The sequence below is a fragment of the Schistocerca americana genome, chromosome 4, assembly GCF_021461395.2.
Source record: "Schistocerca americana isolate TAMUIC-IGC-003095 chromosome 4, iqSchAmer2.1, whole genome shotgun sequence".
In the NCBI taxonomy this organism is placed as follows: domain Eukaryota; kingdom Metazoa; phylum Arthropoda; class Insecta; order Orthoptera; family Acrididae; genus Schistocerca; species Schistocerca americana.
Window position 1 is genome coordinate 733381393 of NC_060122.1, and position 25165 is coordinate 733406557.

At 37.7% G+C, this 25165-nt stretch overlaps 1 protein-coding gene across 1 annotated transcript in view; it reads left to right on the forward strand.

Annotated features, from left to right (window-relative positions):
* LOC124613752 (centrosomal protein of 78 kDa-like) overlaps nucleotides 1-24136 on the forward strand; it is a 191025-nt gene extending 166889 nt beyond the window's left edge. The window contains exon 7 of the mRNA XM_047142467.1: nucleotides 23910-24136. Within this exon, the coding sequence (XP_046998423.1) occupies nucleotides 23910-24136 (227 nt within the window). The remainder of the gene's footprint in view (nucleotides 1-23909) is intronic.
* Nucleotides 24137-25165: the final 1029 nt, after the last annotated feature.

Consider the following 25165-nt stretch of genomic DNA (forward strand, 5'->3'; position numbering starts at 1 on the left):
TTGCATTTGATAATGAGCACCTGTGATTGTTTCACTTGGTTTTAAAATCTCATAGTACATGATGCCAAGCTGGTCCCAACAAATGCAGAGCATGATCTTGGAACCATGAATATTCGGTTTGGAAGCATGGCGGGGTATTTCCAAGATTTTTTGTGTTTAGGGTTATCATAATGAACCCATTTTTTGTCCCCAGTCACAATGTGATGCAGAAATCCCTTTCGTTTTTGCCTCTGAAGCAACTGTTCAAAAACACACAAATGCTGTTCAACGTCTCTTGGTTTCATCTCACACGAGACACAAGTTCCTTCTTTCTGAATCATGCCCATAGCCTTGAGACATTTAGAAATGGCTTGCTGTGTCACTCTCACTAATCGTGCCAATTTGTCTTGAGTCTGACATGAGTCTTCACTCATTAATGTCTCCAATTCAGTATCTTTGAAAACATTCTCTCTTCCACCACTACGCTGGTGTACGGCATTAAAATCACTATTCTTGAAGCGGTGAAACCACTCACAACGCGTTCTTTCACTAATAGCATTTTTACCATACACACTTGAGAGCATTTGATGAGACTCAGCCACTGTTTTCTTCATATTGAAACAAAACAGTAACACCTCCCACAAATGACAAGAATTAGGCTCGTAAACTGACATTTTCAATCAAGAACCACTTTATGATGCAGGCACAAGTTGACTAGTGTTTGAAGCAGATTATGTTGACTGAGGTCCAAGCTAACTGCCTGATGTCTGTGATCTGTTTCTTTCGACCACTACTTACTGTTGTTGCGACCTATCGGCAAATGGCGGAAGGAAAGTTGTATGCCTTTTAAAATTTTTTCTCAGTTCTCTGAGTAGTGATACAATCTGTTAACTTTGAATAAAACAGTGCATAACATTTGGATACATAAAATGTCTAATCATAAAGTTGCAGCAGGAGAAACCACAAAAGGAAAAGTAGCTCCTTCTTCTAGCAGAAGACTTGAAGGGAAAGAAAGACAGATCAAGGAGGAGAACTGGTGGGATTTATGAGCTGGGAAGAGTTATGGATAGTTCACCCAAAACCCCAGGTGAGGGGTGAATGAGAGGGGTAGGCTTATTGTTGGTGCCTCTAACGGACAAGATGTGAAAACCTTATATCAACAACATTATCCATGTACATGGTGTGTCAGAAGTTGAACATTACCTCAGTCAGTTCTCGCCTGAGTCCAAACCCAGGACATCCTACCCACCAATGTTAACCAACTTACACTTACTGACAACTACTTAATTACTTTACCTTTGAGGTGCAGACATACAAATAAATCAAAAGTACAGCCTTAGGAACCAGGATGGCTTCTTCCTCTGTGGACCCTTTCACGGGGAAATCTCTATGAAATATGACTTTGAACTCATGCTGGAGTCACTGATATACCAAATGCTCCTCATAGAGCTAAGCTACAGGCATAATAAACTAAAAAATGTGAAACTTAGTTCATGCCAGAGGGAATACACATGGGGAGAACATGAAACATGGTTGAAAATATCATGAAACTGTAGTAAAATTTGGGTAACAAGATGCACATGAGAAAAAGTAACTGAAAAAGAGAAGAGATAATCCATACAGTTAAGATGTGGTAAAGTAGAGATTATGGGAGGAAAACAGAGGATGAGCTTGAGGAAAAAATATTCAAAATAAGGCTAATAAAATCATTAAAAAAAGAATGAAGTGTAGGGAAGTGGGGAAGAGAGAAATGTATAGATTTAGTTAGTAAAGATAAACAGATGTTGGAACCAGGAATTTGTTAGCACAGGAAAATCAGCGTCATTTCTGGAATATTATCCAAAACCAAAGTTCAAGAGAGACAACAGGACATATAAAACTGCATATACAATGGAGTAGAATCATCTGTCAACACCTGCTTTCTTTGGGATTGGAATTATTGTATTCTTCTTGAAGTCTGAGGGTATTTCGCCTGTTTCATACATCTTGCTCACCAGATGGTAGAGTTTTGTCAGGACTGGCTCTCCCAAGGCCGTCAGTAGTTCCAATGGAATGTTGTGTACTCCGGGGGCCTTGTTTCGACTCAGGTCTTACAGTGCTCTGACAAACTCTTCACGCAGTATCATATCTCCCATTTCATCTTCATCTACATCCTCTTCCATCTCCATAATATAGCCCTCAAGTACATCGCCCTTGTATAGACCATCTATATACTCCTTCCGCCTTTCTGCCTTCCCTTCTTTGCTTAGAACTGGTTTTCTATCTGAGCTCTTGATATTCACACAAGTGGTTATCTTTTCTCCAAAGGTCTCTTTAATTTGCCTGTAGGCAGTGTCTATCTTACCCCTGGTAATATATGCCTCTACATCCTTACACTTGTCCTGTAGCCATCCCTGCTTAGCCAATTGCACTTCCTGTCGATCTCATTTTTTAGATGTTTGTATTCCTTTTTGTTTGCTTCATTTACTGAACTTTTAAATTTTCTCCTTTCATCAATTAAATTCAATACTTCTTCTGTTACCCAAGGATTTCTACTAGCCATCGTCTTTTTACCTACTTGATCCTCTGCTGCCTTCACTACTTCATCCCTCAGAGCTACCCATTCTTCTTCTACTGTATTTCTTTCCCCCATTCCTGTCAATTGTTCACTTATGCTCTCTCTGAAACTCTGTACAACTTCTGGTTTAGTCAGTTTATCCAGGACCCATCTCCTGAAATTCCCACCTTTTTGCAGTTTCTTCCGTTTTAATCTACAGTTAATAACCAATAGATTGTGTCAGAGTCCACATCTGCCCCTGGAAATGTCTTACAATTTAAAACCTGGTTCCTAAATCTCTGTCTTACCATTATATAATCTATCTGATACCTTCTAGTATCTCCAGGATTCTTCTATGTATACAGCCTTCTTTTACACACATCATGTTAATCACATACTATATGACAGTATCATATTTAATTATGTTTAAACTTTTTAATCTTAAGTAACATGTAGGGAAAAGTATAAATGAATATAATAGAGGGAAACATTCCACATGGGAAAAATATATCTAAAAACAAAGATGCTGTAACTTACCAAATGAAAGTGTTGGTATGTTGATAAAGACACTAACAAACACAAACACACACACAAAATTCAAGCTTTCGCAACCCACAGTTGCTTCATCAGGAAAGAGGGAAGAAGAGGGAAAGACGAAAGGATATGGGTTTTAAGGGAGAGGGTAAGGAGTCATTCCAATCCCGGGAGCGGAAAGACTGACCTTAGGGGGAAAAAGGACAGGTATACACTCGCACACACACACACACACACATATCCATCCGCACATATACAGACACAAGCAGACATATGTAAAGGCAAAGAGTTGCTTGTATATTACTGTCACACACATATAGTCATACTTCAGTATGTAGTTATCAGCTACTTACAGTATACATTTGAACAACACTTCTATGGTATGCATAAGGCTATTCATTGGTAGATTGTTCAGTGGCTTTGGGAGTTTGCTATAGAATTTCAAACATAGGCACTTGTGGCTCTTAAGTGTTAGTTTCAGTCTTAAATATGTAAGTTCTAGGTTCCTGTTATTTTGAGTGTTATGCGCAGGGACTTGGGATCTAAAGCTAAAATTCCTTATGTTTTCTTTAGCATATATTAAACAGTTATAGACATACATGGTAGGCAGTGTCTTTATCTTGAGTTCTTTAAAGTGTTTTTTGCAGCTTTGTCTTATTGATAGACCTAATATACACCTAATTGCTTTCTTCTGCCACTTGAAGACAGGGCTTGAACTCACTAAATTACCCCAAAGTAGTACTCCATACTGCAGTTGTGGTTGAAAGAAAGCTAAGTATGCTGGAATTAATAAATCTTTACTAATAATGTGTCTCAGCTTGCGCAGAAGGAAGAAAGTACAAGAAAGTTTGCCACTTAGATAAGCTGTATGCTTGTCCCATGTTAGTTTTTGATTGAAATGCAACCCCAGTAATTTAATGCTGTATGTATCGTCTCTAAATATCTTTAGGGTGAAGTAAATTTCTTCAGTTTTCATTTTATTTGTAGATAAAAGATTGGCCCTGCACTAGTCACCATTCATTTCAGTTACTACTTCATTGTATTCTAAGACATCTTTCAGATTTTCTCCATCTGTCAGTAGTGTCATGTGACCAGCATACAGTACACTGTCATGTCATGTAATAATATGTACACAAAGAACAGGATGTTCATGTCTGCGGAGTTTGGTGGCCAGTGGAATTATTTAAACTCAGAAGAGTGTTCTTGGAGCAACTCTGTAGCAGTTCTCAACATGTGGGGTGTTGCATTGTCCTGCTGGAATTGCTCAATTCTGTTGGTATGCACAGTGGACATGAATGGATGCAGATGAACAGACAGTATGCTTGAACATTGTGAATCATCTCAAACAAATTGATTTATTGGCAAATAGCCAACATGGATTCAGAAAATATAGTTCTTCTGAAACACAACTAGCTCTTTATTCTCACAAAGTAATGAGTGCTGTCACATGGGATGTCACATTGATTCCATGTTGTTAGATTTCCACAAGGCTTTTTACTCCATTCCTCACAAGCAACTTCTAATTAAATTGCCTGCCTATGGGATATTGTATCAGTTGTGTGACTGGATTTGTGATTTTGTGTCAGAAAGGTCAAGGTTTGTAATAATTGATGGGAAGTCATCGAGTAAAACAGAAGTAATTTGTGGTGCTCCCCAAAGAATTATTATAGGTCCTCTGCTGTACCTGATCCACATAAACAATTGAAGAGACAATCTGAGCAGTCCTCTTAGAATGTTTACTGATGATGCTGTCTTCTACCATGATGTAATGTCATCAGATGATCAAAATGAATTGCAAATTGATTTAGTCAAGATATTGGTATGGTAACTTGACAAGAAGAAGGGATTGGTTGGTAGGGCATGTTCTGAGGCATCAAGGGATCACCAATTTAGTATTGGAGGGCAGCATGGAGGGTAAAAATCGTAGAGGGAGACCAAGAGATGAATACACTAAGCAGATTCAGAAGGATGTAGGTTGCAGTAGGTACTGGGAGATGAAGAAGCTTGCACAGGATAGAGTAGCATGGAGAGCTGCATCAAACCAGTCTCAGGACTGAAGACAACAACAACAACACTGGTATGGTGCAGAAGGTGGCAATTGGCCCTAAATAATGAAAAGTATGTAGTCATCCACATGAGCACTGAAAAGAATGTGTTAAATTTCAGTTACATGGTAAATCACCCAAATCTAAATGCTGTAAACTCAACTAAATACTTTGAGATTACAGTTATGAGTAACATAAAGTGGAATGATCACATAGATAATGTTATGGGGAATGCAAACCAAAGACTGCAATTTATTGGCTGAACACTTAGAATACTAAAGAGACTGCTTACACTATGCTTGTCTGCCCTCTTCTGAAGTATTGCAGTGTGGTGTGGGATCCACATCAGATAGGATTAATGGAGGACATCAGAAAAGTTCAAAGAAGGGCAGTTTGTTTTGTATAACTGTGAAATAGGGGAGGGAGTGCCACAGGTGTGACACATGAATTGAGTGGCAGTCATTAAAACAAAGGTGTTTTTCGGTGTGGCAAGACCTTCTCATAAAATTTCAGTCATCAGTTTTACCCTCAGAGTGTGAAAATATTTTAATGGTTACCACCTACATAGAGAGAAATGATGATCATAATGAAATAAGGCAAATCAGAGCTCATGTGGAAAGATTTAGATGTTCTTTTTTTGGTGGTGTTTGAGAATGGAGTGATAGAGAAGTAGCTTAAAGGTGGTTCGATAAACACTCTGCAAGGTACTTAATTGTGACTTGCAGACTAATCATATAGGTGTAGATGTGTGCCAGATTCAAAGGCTTCACTTAAATCTAACAATGTTGCACAAATGTGTTTCTTGTTCTCAAATCCTTCATATACATTAATGAGGCAACACTGTACTGCTTTTCTTGTTGATAGCTGAGATCAAAAGCCAAACTATCTGTTACTCAGCAATTTATTACTTTCAAAATATTTGTAAATTTACATATGTATACTGTTTTCTGTGGGAACTATTGCTATGGGTCTATAATTATTTGGAAATTATCTTTTACTTTTCTTACAGAGTTTAAGTGTAAATTTCATTTCCAGACATTTAGGGAACACACCTTCATCGAGAATATGATTTGCCGGATATGTTGGTGGTATCATGACTGAAAAGGATATTGTGTAATAGTACTGTTACTAACCCTATAGTAATCCTCTATTTTTGAGTTTTAATGTTTATTTATAGATTTTAGGACATTACTTGAGGTGATTTTTGACCAAGATAATTTTTTGCAGTAGAATGCCATTCCTCTCTAGTGTCTGCCATCCTCTTCATTTCCATGTATGTGTTGTATCCTACATCACTCATGATCTATTGCATGTATGATATCCTTGGTCACCCCTGCTGATTATTGTCTCTTGCATTTATAATTATAGATAAAAAACAGAGAAGCATTCATCAAGATTTTTTACATTATGCAGTATATGTTAAGGGAACACACCTTCATCGAGAATATGATTTGCCAGATATGTTGGTGGTATCATGACTGAAAAGGATATTGTGTAATAGTACTGTTACTAACCCTATAGTAATCCTCTATTTTTGAGTTTTAAAGTTTATTTATAGATTTTAGGACATTACTTGAGGTGATTTTTGACCAAGATAATTTTTTGCAGTAGAATGCCATTCCTCTCTAGTGTCTGCCATCCTCTTCATTTCCATGTATGTGTTGTATTCTACATCATTCATGATCTATTGCATGTGTGATATCCTTGGTCACCCCTGCTGATTATTGTCTCTTGCATTTATAATTATAGATAAAAAACAGAGAAGCATTCATCAAGATTTTTTACATTATGCAGTATATGTAGCCAGTCAATTACCTCAAGTTCACATTTCAGTTGTTCAATATTGCTCTCACTTAATATTCTATATATGACTAACTGATTAGTACTCTCGTGTTTTGTACTGCCTATTCTGACCCATATCCCATCATGATCAGATGATTCCAGCTTAATCACACCATACTCTAGTTGACCCCTATTTACATTACTAATTACATTATCAAGGTATGCATCTAATCTAGTAGGTTTGTAATTTATACAGTAGTGATTTAGTGCTTTTATACAGGTAATCACGTTATTTACATTTTTTTCTACTTTCTAACAATACAAGAGGGGGAAAGTTGCTACTGATCGTATAGTGGAGATGCTGAGTCACGATAGGCACAATAAAAAGATTCACACAATCATAGACACACACACACACACACACACACACACACACACACACACACACACACACAGAAACGGTAGTTTCAGCTCTCTGAGACTGCAGACATGTGTACAAGTTGCACTTGCGTGTGTGTGTGTGTGTGTGTGTGTGTGTGTGTGTGTGTGTGTGTATGTCTACTGCTGACAAAGGCCTTAATGGACGAAAGCTATGATTGTGTGAATCTTTTTATTGTGCCTATCGCGACTCAGCATCTCTGCTACATGGTGAGTAGCAACTTTCCTTTTCTCTTCTTGTTACATTCCATCCTGGATTTTCCATTGTTTGATTTTTCTACTTTCTGTTATGTCTATGTTAAAGTCTCCTGCAGTAAAAATTTGTGGTTTTTGTGTTTAGTGAAGTTTTTGACTAATGCATACAGTTTATTTGTAAGAACTTTCTCGTCAGAAGTTGGTGTATGGTACATGGAATCAATGGTAATTTTTTTTTGTGTTTGCAATATTACAACTGCTGCTTCAAATGCATCTTCAATGAAGTGCTTGTTTAGGTCTGTTACTGAATGCTGCACACTTGGATTTTCTTTTGTGTAAAATATCACTCCATCATATGCAATAGTAGTTCTGCAATAATTTGTGCCTAGTATGTAGCCATTTGGTACATGTAAATCTATTTCTAAGTTTTACAGTCAGTGTTCGTTAATGTATAATATGCTGCAGTTAATTTTATCTGATCTGTACTGTAATTCATTAAGCTTACGTCTTAGGGATTGTACATTAACATGTAACAATATTAAATCATTTTTGGTACTGAAGGAATACTTATTGCTTCTTCTACTAAATTTTCTTTTCTAATCCCTTCAAATTGTTGTTACCAAATCCAACATGTATCGTTACATTTTTGAAATGTTTACGTATTGAATAATAGAGCTTGTTTGCTCTTTCTATTTCATTATTCACACATGACTGTTGTATTAGATCATACTGGTGAGTTATTTTAGCCACTATTACATTAGTATGTGTTAGCTTACCCAACAGCTCTTTCAGTGCTTGTGTTGCTCCAACTGTTTCATTATGATATACGTCACTGGCACCTCATTCGGAAGGACGACGGTTCAATCCCGCGTCCGGCCATCCTGATTTAGGTTTTCCGTTATTTCCCTAAATCACTCCAGGCAAATACCGGGATGGTTCCTCTGAAAGGGCACGGCCGACTTCCTTCCCCATCCTTCCCTAATCTGATGAGACCGATGACCACGCTGTCTGGTCTCCTTCCCCAAACCAACCAACTGGCACCTCCTATAACAACTGCGTAGTCTTTTGATGATAAGTTGACAACTTGGTTGAGTCTTTCATCACTTCACATGTTTCATGATTTGGATAATGTAAAATATATCTTGTTGAATAATGAATTCAAACAATCATTCTTCCCATGCTACACACATGAATGGAACAGAAACAAACCCTAATAACTGGTACAATGGGATGTACCCTCTGCCATGCACCTCATGTTGGTTTGCAGAGTATACATATTGATGTAATGACCTGCATGACACATTCTTCCTCACACTTACTGCATTCCTTCCATTCTTCCAATTTCATCCATACATCTAGGCCAGTGGTTCTCAAACTTTTTGAGCTTTGGGCGCATTTAAAAGGCCACAAATTATTGTGGGCACACTAGATACAGTGCATCACAAAAGTATTCAATCACCCTCATTGTTCTAGGAAAGTGAAGTTCTCCTTGAACATTTAAGGCCCACGAGAAGCAATTGCCGGTCCAATGTGTAGTGTGAATATTGTCTGACAATGTACCACAGGCAGGTCGCTGTATAATATAATGTGCAATGTATATTTCCATTATAAAACACCACAGCATGCAGTCACTTTATTATTTGGGCACATGTCGTATAGGCGGTGGTGGTGCTAGCTGTAGACCGAGCAGGCTCATTCTGTGCTGCGTTTCCATGTTGTTAACACGCGTGTGCACAGTACGATGGGGCGGAAAGGAAACAATTCGTCATTTGAAAAGAGGCAACTCATTATTTTCCATCACACTAAAGGACGTTCCAAAAGACAGATTGCCGCGTTGTTACAACTGAGTGAGAGTACTGTAGGTGAGATTATAAGAAGATACAACAGAGAAGATAGAATTGAAGATAAACCAAAAACAGGGCTACCAAAGAAGCTGAGTAGAAGGGAGGAAATCGGAGTAATAAGAAAAATGAAAACAAATCTGAGGTTGTCGGCAACGAAAATTGCTGCCACAGTGCAGCAGGAATATGGGATGGACATGCACACTGAAACAGTCCGACAAATTATTTATTTATTTATTTATTTATTGTTCTGTGGGACCAAATTAAGGAGAAGTCTCCATGGTCATGGAACGAGTCAATACATGAAATTATAACACGATATTAGAAACAGATAAAATGAAATATGAAAAACATATTCAGGTGACAAGTCGTAAGTTTAAATGAAGAAAATCAACAATGTAACACTGGAATTTGCTTAATTTTTTAGCTCTTCCAGGTGCTCCTCTACAGAATAGAAGGAGTGAGCCATGAGGAAACTCTTCAGTTTAGACTTAAAAGTGTTTGGGCTACTGCTAAGATTTTTGAGTTCTTGTGGTAGCTTATTGAAAATGGATGCAGCAGAATACTGCACTCCTTTCTACACAAGAGTCAAGGAAGTGCATTCTACATGCAGATTTGATTTCTGCCTAGTATTAACTGAGTGAAAGCTGCTAACTCTTGGGAATATGCTAATATTGCTAACAACAAACGACATTAAAGGAAATATATACTGTGAGGGCAATGTCAGAATTCCCAGATTTTTGAATAGGGGTGGACAAGAGGTTCTCGAACTTACACCACATATAGCTCGAACAGTCCGTTTTTGAGCCAAAAATATCCTTTTTGAATCAGAAGAATTACCCCAAAAAATAATACCATACGACATAAGCGTATGAAAATATGCGAAGTAGACTACTTTTCGTGTTGAAGTGTCACTTATTTCAGATACTGTTCTAATGGTAAATAAAGCAGCGTTTAGCTTCTGAACAAGATCCTGGACATGGGCTTTCCACAACAGCTTACTATCTATCCGAATGCCTAGGAACTTGAACTGTTCCGTCTCGCTTATAATATGCCTATTCTGTCTGATCAAAATATCGGTTCTTGTTGAATTGTGAGTTAGAAACTGTAAAAACTGAGTCTTACTGTGATTTAGCATCAAATTATTTCCCACAAGCCACGAACTTATTTCATGAACTACATTATTTGTTACTGTTTCAATATTACACACAAGATCCTTCACTATCAAGCTGGTGTCATCAGCAAACAGAAATATTTTTGAATCACCTGTAATACTAAAAGGCATATCATTTGTATAAATAAGAAACAGCAGTGGCCCCAGCACCGACCCTTGGGGAACGCCCCACTTAACAGTGCCCCATTGGGACTGAACATCACTACCACTCTCAATATTGTGGAGAATTACCCTCTGCTTTCTGTTCTTAAAGTAAGAGGCGAACCAATTGTAAGCTACTCCCCTTACTCCATAATGGTCCAACTTCTGCAGTAATATTTTGTGGTCAACACAGTCAAAAGCCTTCGTTAAATCAAAGAAAACACCTAGCGTTCCCAACCTTTTATTTAATCCGTCCAAAACCTCACAGAGAAAAGAGAATATAGCATTTTCAGTTGTTAAACCATTTCTAAAACCAAACTGAACATTTGACAGCAAATTATGTGAATTTAAATGCTCCAGTAATGTTGTATATACAACCTTCTCGATAACTTTAGCAAACACCGATGACATAGAAATAGGTCTAAAATTGTCAACATTATCAATGTCTCCCTTTTTATAAAGTGGCTTCACTACCGAGTACTTTAATCGGTCAGGAAACCGACCACTCCTAAAGGAAAAGTTACAGATATGGCTGAGAACTGGGCTAACATACATAGAACAATACTTCAGTATTCTGCTAGATACCCCGTCATATCCATGAGAGTTCTTTGTCTTTAGTGATTTAATTATTAACTCAATCTCCCTCTTGTCAGTATCATGGAGGAGCATTTCAGGTAACAGTCTCGGAACACTTTTTTCTAAGAGCGCTATATGATTCCCTGTTGGGACTAGGTTTTTATTTAGTTCACCTGCTATATTCAGTCAGTGATTATTAAATACTGTACATATATGCGAGTTATCAGTAACACGGACATTCCCACTACGCACTGATTCTATATCCTCGACCTGTCTCTGCAGACCAGCAACTTCCTTTACGACTGACCATATGATTTAATTTCATCCTGAGACTTAGCTATTCTATCTGCATACCACATACTTTTTGCCTTCCTAATAACATTTTTAAGCACCTTACAATACTGTTTGTAATGGGCTGCTGCATTTAGATTTTGACTGTTTCTAACGTTTTGATATAATTGCCACTTTGTTCTACAAGATATTCTTATCCATCTAGTCAGCCACCCAGGCTGCCTGTTTGTGCTAGTACCCTGTTTTAAACGTTCTAACAGAAATCAACTTTGAAAGAGCATGAGAAAAGTCTTGAGAAAAGCATTATATTTATCGTCTACTGTATCAGCACTATAAACATCTTGCCACTCTTGTTCCTTTATAAGGTTTACAAAGGTCTCTACGGCAACTGGATCAGCTTTCCTGAAGAGCTGATGACTATATTTAACACGTGTTGCAGCACAAAAATCTTTTAAAGTTAAAATTTGTGCATCATGATCTGAAAGGCCATTCACCTTTTTGCTAACAGAATGCCCTTCTAGTAATGAGGAATGAACAAAAATGTTGTCTATGGTTGTTCTACTATTCCCTTGCACTCTCGTTGGAAAGAACACAGTTTGCATAAGATTATATGAATTAAAGAGGTCTACCAGCAACCTCTTCCTTGCACAATCATTTATACAATTAATATTGAAGTCACCACATATAACTAAGTTTTTGTATTTCCTATAAAGTGAACCAAGAACCTCCTCTAGCTTTAGCAAAAATGTTGTGAAATCGGAGTCTGGGGATCTATAAATAACAACAGATAGAAGTTTGGCTCCGTTAAATTTAACCACACCTGCACAACATTCAAACACCTTTTCAGTGAAGTACTTTGAAACATCAATTGACTCAAATGGGATGCCGTTTTTCACATACATGGCTACTCCCCCACACCGCAAAGAGCTCCTCGAAAAGCTGCCAGCCAACCTGTATCCTGGTAAAGGAAGCCTCTGAATTATCTCCTTATTTAGGAAGTGTTCAGATATACCAATAATTTCAGAGTCAACATCTATAAGCAGTTCACTAACTTTATCTCTAATACCTTGTATATTTTGATGAAATATACTAATTCCCTCATTACTCGGATACCTAAGCTTTGTCAAAAGTGATTCCCTTGTTAGAGAGACTTCCCTTAAGCAGGAATACCTATCAGCTGACTTCAATCTAAAAAGGTGCAGCTCTAACACCCACTACTGCAGGAATTTTCCCATGAGTGATCCCACCAACCCCACCTATGCTGTCGCCTATAAGCTTTGCCAACCTCCTCTTCCCATACCTGTTGAGGTGCAGGCCATGTCTAGTGAAACCCGTCCCGCTGATAGACTCCACCAACACCACTGAAATGTGACGCATGCTTTCTGTCATCAGCGCACCCCAAAGTCTCATGTTATTACACATGACAGCTGTATTAAGACGAGGCCGATCGTGACGCTGAAACAGTTCCACGAAATGCACATTCATGTTGCCAGTCTGAGTGGCTGTCTTTTCCAGGTCACCATCTATGTTATACTCCCCATCCCTATCAATACTATTACCAGCCCAACCCACAATCACTACCTGATCCTCTTTAGTAAAATCCCTACATAACCCCCCTATGTTAACAGTCACCTGAGCCAACACTGCATTAGGCTTCACAATGCTGGTGACCTGGTACTCACTCCCCAGCACTTCCTGCAACTGCTGGCCTACACCTCTGCCATGAGAACTACCTAACAGCAGAACCTTCTTCTTCCTCTTCGATTTTGCAACTGTTCTAGGCACAGTAACTACTGAGGTCTGCTGCATACTTCCTACATCTACAGCTACTAGAGATTTCTCTCCACTAGACTCTGACAGTTTGTCATATCTATTGTAAACACCAATAGTAAAACTATCTGAAAATCTTCGTCTCCTAGCAGATCTCTTGCCAACAGCCAGCTCCCATTCCCCAACCCCCTTCTCCCTCCTCATCCTATCTAGCTCCTCCTGTGCATTTTTCAACTGCACCTGAAGGGCACAGATCTTACGCTCCTGCTCCTCTATCAACTTACTCTTGCTACATAACCTGCAGTTCCAGGAGAGGATCTCACCAGAATGCCCACTGGCTTCCCCACTGCATTCCCCCCAGTGAAAATACTTCGAACAAGTCTCACTCTGCAATCCACTACTCACGAACCTACGGCAAAGCCCACACTTCTCACTCATGATAAAATTTTACTTTTTCTAAGTTCCGCTACTACAATAAGATGATGTTAAAAACCTGACTAAAATAATCACAAACTTACTCTACAAGGGAAGTAACTACTATTATTAACAGTATTAATAAACAACAAATGTGATTATAACAAAAGACTAATACAGAAAGAGAATCAAACGTCTAATGACACAGTAACGAAGCTGAAAACAGTTCCCAAAAGGTTCTTCTGAAATTATTTCACCAGAAAACACCAAGAACACCGGTTGAAGACTACTAAAGTTCCTAAATAAACCACTATACACAAACAATTAATTAGTACTTAGCTTTCGATGCGCCGCTACAGCTGCAACTGGTCAGCGTGGAATGTAAACACAGGCAAGAGGTTAAGTTGCTCGATACGAAACACCCACAAATATCAGGTCACAACACAAGAAAGGCAGAGGTGAATGAAGAAACCACTAATACATCACTTATATAGTAAATATTATCACAAAAACCGTTAATATATGTGTCTGAAACCTAAAAATATATGAAAACTTAGAGAGCGATTTCACACGCAGTCACTCGCTTCAGAGTAATGGTCGAGTAAGCAGGAAGCAGCGTATGATAAATGGGAGGAATAGAAAGAAATGACTGGACTTCGCAAAGCAGCATGTAAACAAAAGTGTCAGTTGGTGGGATGAAGTAATTTTTGTCAATGAATGTCATCTGAAGATGTTCTCCTCAAATGGAAGACGTATGACTTGGAGAAAACCACGTGAAGAATTTCAATCGAAGCACCTGCAACCCACAGTTAAACATGGTGGTGGAGGTGTCATGATTTGGGGTTCCATGTCAGCATCTGGTATAGGCAAATTAGCATTCATTGAAGGTACAATGGACGAGCATAAGTATCTGAACCTCCTAAAGGAGAACGTTGAGGACGTTCATATTGTATCAAGACAATGATCTGAAGCATAAAGTGGATATTGTAAGACGATGGACACTGTATAATTGCTATAAGATTCTGGATACCCCTCCTCAGAGTCCAGACTTGAACCCAATAGAAAATCTTTGGAGTGAAATGAAGTGAAAAATATGACACACGCCAGTGACATCAAACCAAGCTTTAAAGGAACAAATACTGGAATAATGGCGACAAATAAGTCCAGATTATAGACAAAAGCTCATTCACAGCATGCCTAAATGCTTGGAACAAGTGATTAAGCAAAAAGGACTACATACAAGGTATTAAAATGTACAAGGTTGTGATTGTTATAATTGTCGCCTGAAAACTTCTGTAGCTGTGGTAGTGGGCATGCTTCTTTATTTATTATTGGGGGCATGTTTCTTTATTTATTATTGTTTATGTTGTTTGAGTTAAGTTTGCAAATAAGAAAATGCTGTTCTGTTATATATTACATACTCCTATACCATTTTGTGCCGAGACTACTCCTGTAATATGTGATGCCTGTATACAGGGTGTTACAAAAAGGTACGGCCAAACTTTCAGGAAACATTCCTCACACAGAAATAAAGAAAAGATGTTATGTGGACATGTGTCCAGAAACGCTTAATTTCCATGTTAGAGCTCATTTTAGTTTCTTCCACCTACGCTCAATGGAGCGCGTTATCACGATTTCATATGGGATACTCTAGCTGTGCTGCTAGAACATGTGCCTTTACAAGTATGACACAACCTGTGGTTCATGCACAATGGAGCTCCTGCACATTTCAGTTGAAGTGTTCTTACGCTTCTCAACAACAGATTCGGTGACCGATGGATTGGTAGAGGCGGACCAATTCCATGGCCTCCACGCTCTCCTAACCTCAACCCTCTTGACTTTCATTTATGGGGGCATTTGAAAGCTCTTGTCTACACAACCCCGGTACCAAATGTAGAGACTCTTCGTGCTCGTGTTGTGGACGGCTGTGATACAATACGCCATTTTCCAGGGCTGCATCAGCACATCAGGGATTCTATGTGACGGAGGGTGGATGCATGTATCCTCACTAACAGAGGACATTTTGAACATTTCCTGTAACAAAGTATTTGAAGTCATGCTGGTACGTTCTGTTGCTGTGTGTTTCCATTCCATGATTAATGTGATTAGAAGAGAAGTAATAAAATGAGCTCTAACATGAAAAGTAAGCATTTCCGGACACATGTCCACGTAACATATTTTCTTTCTTTGTGTGTGAGGAATGTTTCCTGAAAGTTTGGCCGTACCTTTTTGTAACACCCTGTATAATGAAGTAAAAATAAAACATAACACTGGTGGCCGAATACTGTACACGTTTCTGAGGAATATTTTACAACAGTCAATACAGGAAATAAATAACAATTAAGTCATTTCATTTTGAATTTTGTGTCCAGACTACAGAAAATATAACTTATATTAATAAAAAACATACATTATCACAATATGAGCAAATAATGTTTGTATAAAAAATGTGAGAGTTTCACGAAGCACGATTGCCACCCAAATGCGACAGCTGAGTACCGTGTTGGCTCCTATCCTGCCAAGACCAAAGACAAGAGAAACTATTAAGCGAAACGTATTGAAATGAAATAATACAATAAAACTAATGATTAATTCAAATTATAGAGTAAAGTAGTAATGCAATACAGATTAAACGTACGTTACGTTTACTCTTTCTAGTGTTTATGAGAAACATGAGCCTGATGTGTCCTCACGATTTCTTCAATATTTGGGCATGTATTTGAAAGCAAACTCTCATTTCCTTGTCAATACATTGAATGAAGAGTTCCTCTCTTTGTACATTTAATTGTGGTAAGGGCAGAAAATCCTAATTCACATAAATATGACATCAGAAATTGAAGTAAAATATTCAAAGCCTTTTTAGGTATCAACAAATTTCTTGTTTTATAGAAATACAAAAGGCTTCAAGAGACAATTCCTTATGCTTAATCAGCAGGCCATGATCAGTAGATATAGCTGCCAGTTCTTCTTCTGTTAATGTTAAGTCAAAATCACCTGAAGTTTCCATGAATGGTTTTCAAATCCAGTCATACTGTTCAGTGTTGAGGTATGCAAAATATGTACTCAGTTTCTCTTAAAAACTTATTAAATGATCTACTACTATTGGAAGTATTTCATATATGCACGTGCTCCTTACCGATGGAACATTTCCAAGTTACCTTGAACAGCTTTTCTTTTCTATATTTGTAGTTTTCTGTGAAACACTTCTTTCCCTTGCATGCTAGTGTTAAAATATTGAACTGCTGAAATATATTGGCCAAATACTGCAATGTGGCAATCCAAAATCACTCTGAAGAAGATTGCAAAAATGTAAATGTTTCATTTCTTTGAAAAACACGAGAAGTTCTTGTTGTAGCTTATGCACACAGATAAGTACTTTCCCCCTCGACAACTGCCTGACTTCTTTGTGTAAAAGCAACCATCTGTGTTTTCCTCCATATCAATACAAATTTTTTCAAATAAATGGATTTTGACAGGTCTTGTTTCAATAAAATTTACCATCTGGACGACTTGCTCTAAAACTCCTCTCAATTTTTCTCCCAATGTTTTTGCCGACTGAAATAAGGCCCTTAACACAGCTTACCATTGAAGGGGTGTCATCTGTACAAATGCCTACACACAAATTTCATGTTAACTAGCACTTATTATTAAAATAATCATTTACAATGTTGAAAACGTCCTCACCTTTAGTAGACACACTTAATTCTTTGCACAAAAAAAAAAAAAAAAAAAAAAAAAAAAAAAAAAAAGCTGATTTACTATTTGATCTTGATTAATGAAATGGACAAATGCTAAGAGCTGCGATTGGTTGGTAATGTCCGTTGATTCAGCAAATTTCAATCTGCAGCCAAAAGCAATATACCTGGACAAAACTGGCTGAAACTGAAACTGAAATTTTGGACAGATCTTAATGATGATTATTGGAGAGAGAGGAAGACTTCTATCCATAAATCAGCTTGGGTTTAGAAAGCATTGCTCATATGAAACAAGTTTTTGGATGAGGGCCAACAAGGATAATTTATATTCTGAGACATCAGGATTGTATCCAATACAGTACCTTGCTGTAGGTCATTAACAGAAGCCTGACCGTATGGATAAACTCTGAAATATTGGATTGTCTAAAAGACTTTCCAAGCAGAAACATTCATGTAATGTTTTAATGTAGTATTAATGACATGCTGCTTGACTCAGTCATGCCAACCAATTAAGTGCAACATTATGAAAAAACATGAAATCTAACAACTGTGTAAGGTTAGGTGTCTGGAAGTTGAATGGCTGACCACAGTTTACTGAGAGATTGATGGGCAAGTGTAGTGCAGCTATAAAGAAAGCCACACATAGGAAGGCTGTGTGCAGATTCTGGAGAACTACTCAAGTTCTTTGGATCCCCAACAGGTTGGATTAAAGAAAGACATTGAAGCAATTCAAAAGCATTTTGTTAGATTTGTTAATAATAACAACAATAATAATAAAATTTCTTCACGATCAAATAATCAGTATGGTCCCTAGAGTAACACAATCTCAGGACATAGTACAGATTATTCTTTTGAATGCATCAAGCAAGAATGTTTAACTTTACACTTTATATAATACATTTTTAAGCTTAACAATATTTTCTACATCTGTTAATATGCAAGAAGCTGTTACAGTTTGTGTTTTTTCTACCAACATAATACAGGGTGACACACAAAAATGGGAGCTTTTGAAATTTCCAATAAAAATAGGGAAAAGTCCAACAAACAAATTAATTGTCTGCAATTGAACCACTACAACTTAACATTATAAAGAGACAGTAATTCGAATTATCAGTGTTTGAAAATTATGTCCTGTAGATGGCATACTCCTGTAGACACATATGCATTCTTCCAATCTGCTCTTGAAGTTCCTCATTGAGTGCTGCAACATCTCAGCTGGGATACCACAAATTTCATATTAAATTCCTTGTTTCAATTCATCCTGTGCTTTTAAGGTTTCCTCAAGAGAAAAAATCACAAATGGACAAAACTGGGGATCTTGGAAGCCAGGGAATGTCACTGAATCTTGATATGACACGGTTACCGAACAATTCTCACATACCTGCCATTGATTGCCTTCTAGTGTGTGATGTTGCACTATCTTGTTAAGACCAGATTTTCTGAAGTTATGGAAGTTTGTTCAGTGTGCATAGAACAAAATATTGCAATGTCTCAATGTACCAGTCCAAAGTGACAGTTACTCGATCCACTGTTCGTTTTTGTGATAAAACTGCACAGCATACTTTCACCTTGTTGGCATGTAAAGCATGTTCATTAACTTCATTAGGGGTGCTGTTTTCACAGTAATGGCAGTTCTGCTTATTCATGTAACCTTCAAGATGAAAATGGGCATCATTTGGCATCCACAGGTTGTCCAGAAATCCTGTGTCCCCATTTATGTTTGTCATAATTTGCAGACAGAGTTTTAGATTTTGAGAACTGGATCTGATAAAAGAATAGCTTTGAGCACCTTGAATGCTTGTCTGTGCTCTTCTTTAAACTTACTCAATTATTGCTCAGCAAATTGCCCAAAGGTTTGGCAATTGCAGAGTAATATGTGGTAAACCCCCTAGAGTATCTTCTTAGACCTAGGAAATTTCATACTGTTGCAATAAATTTCAGTTCTGGAAAGTTTTGAACACCTGTTGTCTTCTCAGAAGAAGGTCAGATTTGTCTACACTGTATAATATACCCAAGAAGCTCAACAGTTCTTTTCGAGAACTGGCATTTTGTAAAATTAATTTGCAAGCCATATTCTGCTGCAGCCTTTAACACTAAAGCAAGAGGTTGAAGTGCCTCATCATCAATTTTCATTTGTATTACTATTGTCCATGGAAATAAATACTATGTTCTCTCAAGCCAATGCTCAAAAACAGTATTTGTAAAATGATGCAAACATACAGCTGAAGTTGATAACCCAAATGGAACTCTCCTGAACGGAAAGTGCTGTGATTCTGTCACTAATGAGGTATACCTTCAGCATTCCTCTTTGAGATCAATATGGAACCCACTCTTGAGGTCTGGTGTGGAAAACACATGGGCATCTTGTATTTTGTCTAAAAAATCTTCTATCGGGGGCAGTGGATAACATCTCTCACTGTGATCCTGTTTAGTTTTCTGTAGTCTATACAGATGTGATATTCTGTATTTTTCTTTATCTCAACTGCAACCTGGCCTGCATATTCAGATGAACTTAGTTCTATAATTTCTTGATCAAGGCACATCTGGACATGGTTGTCAACAATTTTGTTCTCTCCTGGTGACAATCTTTTGGCTCTACTGTATATTGGTTCCTCTTTTCTGACAATAATCTTCATTCTAACATCAGTGGACTTATTTCTTTGTTGGTGTGTAATTAGTCACTAAACATTTGATGTGTTCATTTGTTTCATCACTAAGAATGCTTTCAGTATCTAATTCTGGTTTGTCTGCTGTATGGATACACATAAGACAAGCTTCCCCTTCAGGCTTCTTATAGTAACTCTGCCCTTGTTTATTAAATCTTCAGTTCGTTCTAGAAGATTGTTCTCAAGTGCCATTTCTAAATTCATAGTGCCTCTGGAAACCACATAAATACCAATATCTGTTTCAGTTTTCACATTATCAACCTCAGTAATTCCTATAAAATACATTTGTGGAGAGAGAAATTTTTTCCCACTCCTGTCAATACTATATCTGTTTCTTGCTAGCTTGGAGCATTCATAATTTCATTAACATATTGTCATAATAAATTAAATTGATTGCCATAGTCAATTAACACCTTCACCTCTTGGTTACTTATTCATACCTTTTTGATTTTAGAGCTGTTAATACTCTTCATATAGTGTTTCCCTTCCTGGTTGCCTTTTAATTATTCTTCCTCTTCATACATTCAGATGAGATGTGGCTAAACTTGTTGCAATTGAAGCATCTCTCTCCTTGTTCTTGTGGTTGCAGTCACTTGACCTGTGATCACTAGCACTGCAACTGAAACACTTTTTGTTTGGTTCCCGAGCTGTACTCTTAGTATTTCTGTTACTTGAGTCTTTAGCATCTTTCTTACTAGAGTATAGAGTACAGAGTTGCTACAGTTGCCTGAGACTGCAGTCATGTGTGTGTGAGTTGTGTGTTTGTGTTTGTGTGTGTGATCTATTCTTGAGAAAGGCCTTTCTGGCCAGAGCTTTATTTGTGACAAATTTTTTTGTTGTGCCTATCTGCCACTCGGCATCTCCACTATGTGGCGAGTAGCAACTTTCTTTTTCATAATATTGTTACTAGAGTTTAAATTTTCATTGTTATATAGCTTCTGTCATTTCTCTTTGGCAGTGTCTTCACAGCTGTTTTGTAATGCCTATTTTTTTTCTTAAGCCCTTTCACACTTCCAGCATCATGAAATAGAAGTTTTGTGTCTGAGTCATCTTCTGTGCCATCATTCACCTACTGAAATAGTGATTCATAATAAATACAAGCATGGCTGACAATTTCCCTCATTATGAGAAAATATTCTTGAAGAGACTCCTGTTTCTTCTCTCTTCGAGACAGCAGGTGGTGGATCTTTGCAGCACATATTTCATGTTGAATTCTTCCTCCAAAGCTTTCTTCAGTGTAGTTTATGATGTAAGACCTTCTCACCATGAATAAAAATCTTAACCAGACCTTCAAGTGATTTTTTTTTTTTTTTTGAAAACAAGCATTTGCAGTTGATTCCAGTCCATTAAAAATGCCGGTCCCATGAAGTGCATGATCCACTTTTTAACTGGAGATCCATCACTGCTGCTAAATTGGTTAAGAGCACCCTCAACGTCATGAAATGACAGAGAAAATTTATGTTGATCTTTTGAATGTCATGAGAATGGTATTTCAATTTCATGGGTTCTTTCTGAATCTTAATGTTTTTATGTCTTCTTTTCAAGTAAATTCGATATTTTATTGCTACCCATTTGGATTGCATCCTCTTCTTCATCGTCAGCATCATCACCGTCCTCGTCACATTCTGTCTCATCATTAATTTTCACTGCAACTTTGTCAATATTGGATAAATAATAATGAATTTTGGAAGTCATTTCATTTTCTGGCTCAATGAATAACTTCTGAGTTACAAGTTCGCTAGCTACTGCTTGAAAAGTGAAACCAGAAAATTCTCACAAACGTTTTCAATTTCTTCTGTCATCCAGAATTTACTTATGCAGAGGTTTGATGGTTTTAACCGGCACAGGTCATATTTTTATTTATTTTTATGATTTCACCGTAAGTTGCCATTTCTAGACGTTTTTTATTGTGTTGGGTATTTCTCCTTTCGTCACTTTTAAAATGTTTTGTTGCATTACTCTGCTACTGCTGATCACCGTTAAAATGTGAATCCTCATTGTAGATTCAGAATCAACACAATTACATATTGCTATGTTTTTGCAGGCAAAATGATGCTCAGAAAGTTTTGTTGTAAACTTTGTAGGTTAGGTGGCACAACTGCATTGCCAGTTATTCAGTTGATCCTGGACAGGCCTCCAGAACTTGTAGGAAAAATGGTTCTTATTAGTCTCCCAGTTACAAGCTTTAATACTAATCTGGTCTGCAAGAAACAAAAGAATCTAACCAACAAGCTCATGTTTTTTCCACAAACAGTGTTCCTCCATGAACACACAAAACTAGTGTCTAATATTCAGCTTCCCTATTGTGTCATCAGGCTTGTCAGTAGAGAAATCTTTAAATCCTACATCAGAATCCCACATTATAGTTCAAGTTATGATTTAGGAAACCTATCCTATTGTATATGTAGAAGTTACCTTGCTATGTAATGTTGAACACAGGTTTCATATACACTGAAGAGTCAAAGAAACTGATACACCTGCGTAATATTGTATAAGGCCCCAGTGAGCACGCAGAAATGCTGCAACATGATGTGGCATGGACTTGAATAATGTCTGACATAGTGCTGGAGGGAATTGACGCCATGAATCCTGCACGGCTGTCCATAAATCTGTAAGAGTACGAGGGGATGGAGATCTCTTCTGAACAGCATGTTGCAAGGCATCCCAGATACACTCAATAATGTTCATGTTTGGGGAGTTCGATGGCCAGCAGAAATGTTTAAACTCAGAAGAATGTTCCTGGAGCCACTATATAGCTGTTCTGCACGTGTAGGGTGTCGCATTGTCCTGCTGGAATTGCCCATGTCCATCGGACTGCACAATGGACTTGAATGGATGCAAGTGATCAGACAGGATGATTATGTATGTGTCACCTATCAGAGTTTTATCTAGACATATCAGGGGTCCAATATCACTCCAACTGTACACACCCCACACCATTACAGAGCCTCCACCGGCTTGAACAATCCCCTGATGACATGCAGGGTCCATGGATTCATACTCGTACACATCTATCCACTTGATACAATTTGAAATGAGACTCATCCGACCAGGCAACATGTTTTCAGTCATCAACAGCCCAATATTGGTGTTGACAGGTCCAGGCAAGGTGTAAAGCTTTGTCTCGTGCAGTCATCGAGTGTGTGTGAGTTGTCCTTCGGCTCCAAGAGCCTATATCGATGATGTTTCATTAAATGGTTCACACGCTGACACTTGTTGATCGCCCATCATTGGAATCTGCAGCAATTTGTAGAAGGGTTACATTTCTGTCATGTTGAACAATTCTCCAGTTATTGTTGGTTCCATTCTTGCGGGATCTTTCTCCAGCTGCAGAGACGCTGGAGATTTGATGTTTTATTGAATCCCTGATATTCACACTACACTCGTGAAATGGTCATATGGGAAAATCCCCACTTCATTGCTATCTTGGAGATGCTGTGTCCAATTGCTTGTGCACCAACTATAACGTGACATTCAAGCTCACTAAAATCTTGATAATCTGTCATTGTTGAAGTAGTAACCAACCTAACAACTGTGCCACATCCTATATAGGTGTTGTTGCCCGCAATGCTGTATTCTGCCTATTTACACATCTCTGTATTTGAACATGAATGCCTATAACAGTTTCTGTGGCGCTTCAGTGTATTTGATATCTATTTAATATATGCTTGTAACAGACTTTTTGCTGTGACATATATTCTGAAGTCATTTACAGTGACTTGTGTTTCCTGAAATGCTGCCAATTAAACAAAACTACAGTATAGAATGTTTCAGTTATGATAATGTATACGTTATTTCACTTTTCATAACTTCTCATCTATTCCTCTTGCAGCCATAGATCTTCAGAATTGTGGAATAACTGACCACGGTGCATTTAGCATACTTCAGATGTTGGAAATCAATAATGTATTACTTGTGGTGGACATAAGAAACAATCGTTACATCAGCAGTTACATTGAAAATGAGATAATGAAAACACTGGCGAGAAACAACATGCAGAATTTAGATGAATCAAAGGAGGTAGGAAAAAGAAATTGTATAACAATTGCAATTCTGTAGAAATGTTACCTTCTTTTGCTTCAGCATTTGTCCTGATGTGTGAGGGTCCATTAACAGTGGAAAAGTGCCCATCTGTAATAAGGAAATTATATTAATGTTGTGGAAGAATGTCCTTCCATTCACCACAACTATCAGTCATCCTAAGGAATATGAATGACCTTAACTTAGTTCTGGTTGTACCCATATGTCAACTGTTTGTCTCCAATTTCTGACTTGTAGATGGGGACCCAATGCTACATTTGCATAGACCAGTGAGCAAAATGGCTAAAACCCACCCTCAGATTGGCTGGTTTACCAGACCATAGGTTATTAGTCTGTCATTAATCCTTCACACTTTATATGACTCTGACTCATCTCTGTGCCTTGTAAGCTAGTGTGCTGGAAATGCAATTACATGAGCATGTTTAGTCACAAATTTAATGTGTATAATGTTGTCCACTGTAGTCACTGTCCGTTCACTGAGTTTATTGTATAAGATCTGGCCTGAGTAACTGTGCTAAATATAAATAAGTAAACCTAAACGGCCTACAATTTATAGCACATTCCTAAATTAAACTTGAGGATCATTGATGTAATACTAAAATTGTCACAAACATGTAAATGTACAAATACTTACATTTATTGATGGTATTTTTATTTTGTCTTTGCAACTACAAGAAAACGTGTATTTTTGTCTCTAAAAGCACTTAATGTTATTGAAATAAAACATCAGTGAAAGATATTTGCAATTTGGCTTGCCTTATAAATAAAAAAACAGTTCATTACAGAAGATACTGATTTTTACTTATCAACAATGTATGAAAAGACAGATTGCTATTTGCCATACAGGAGACACATTAAGTTGCACACAAGCACAATTAAAAGACACTTACATAGAGCTTTTGGCCACAGCCTTCATCGGTAAAGAGAGACACACATACTATACACTAACTCAAGCAAGCACATCTCACGCACACATGACCATCTCGGGCCAGAATGCTGGCATTTTGGCCTGAGATGCTGGAGCTGCCAATCATGTGTGCGTGAGGT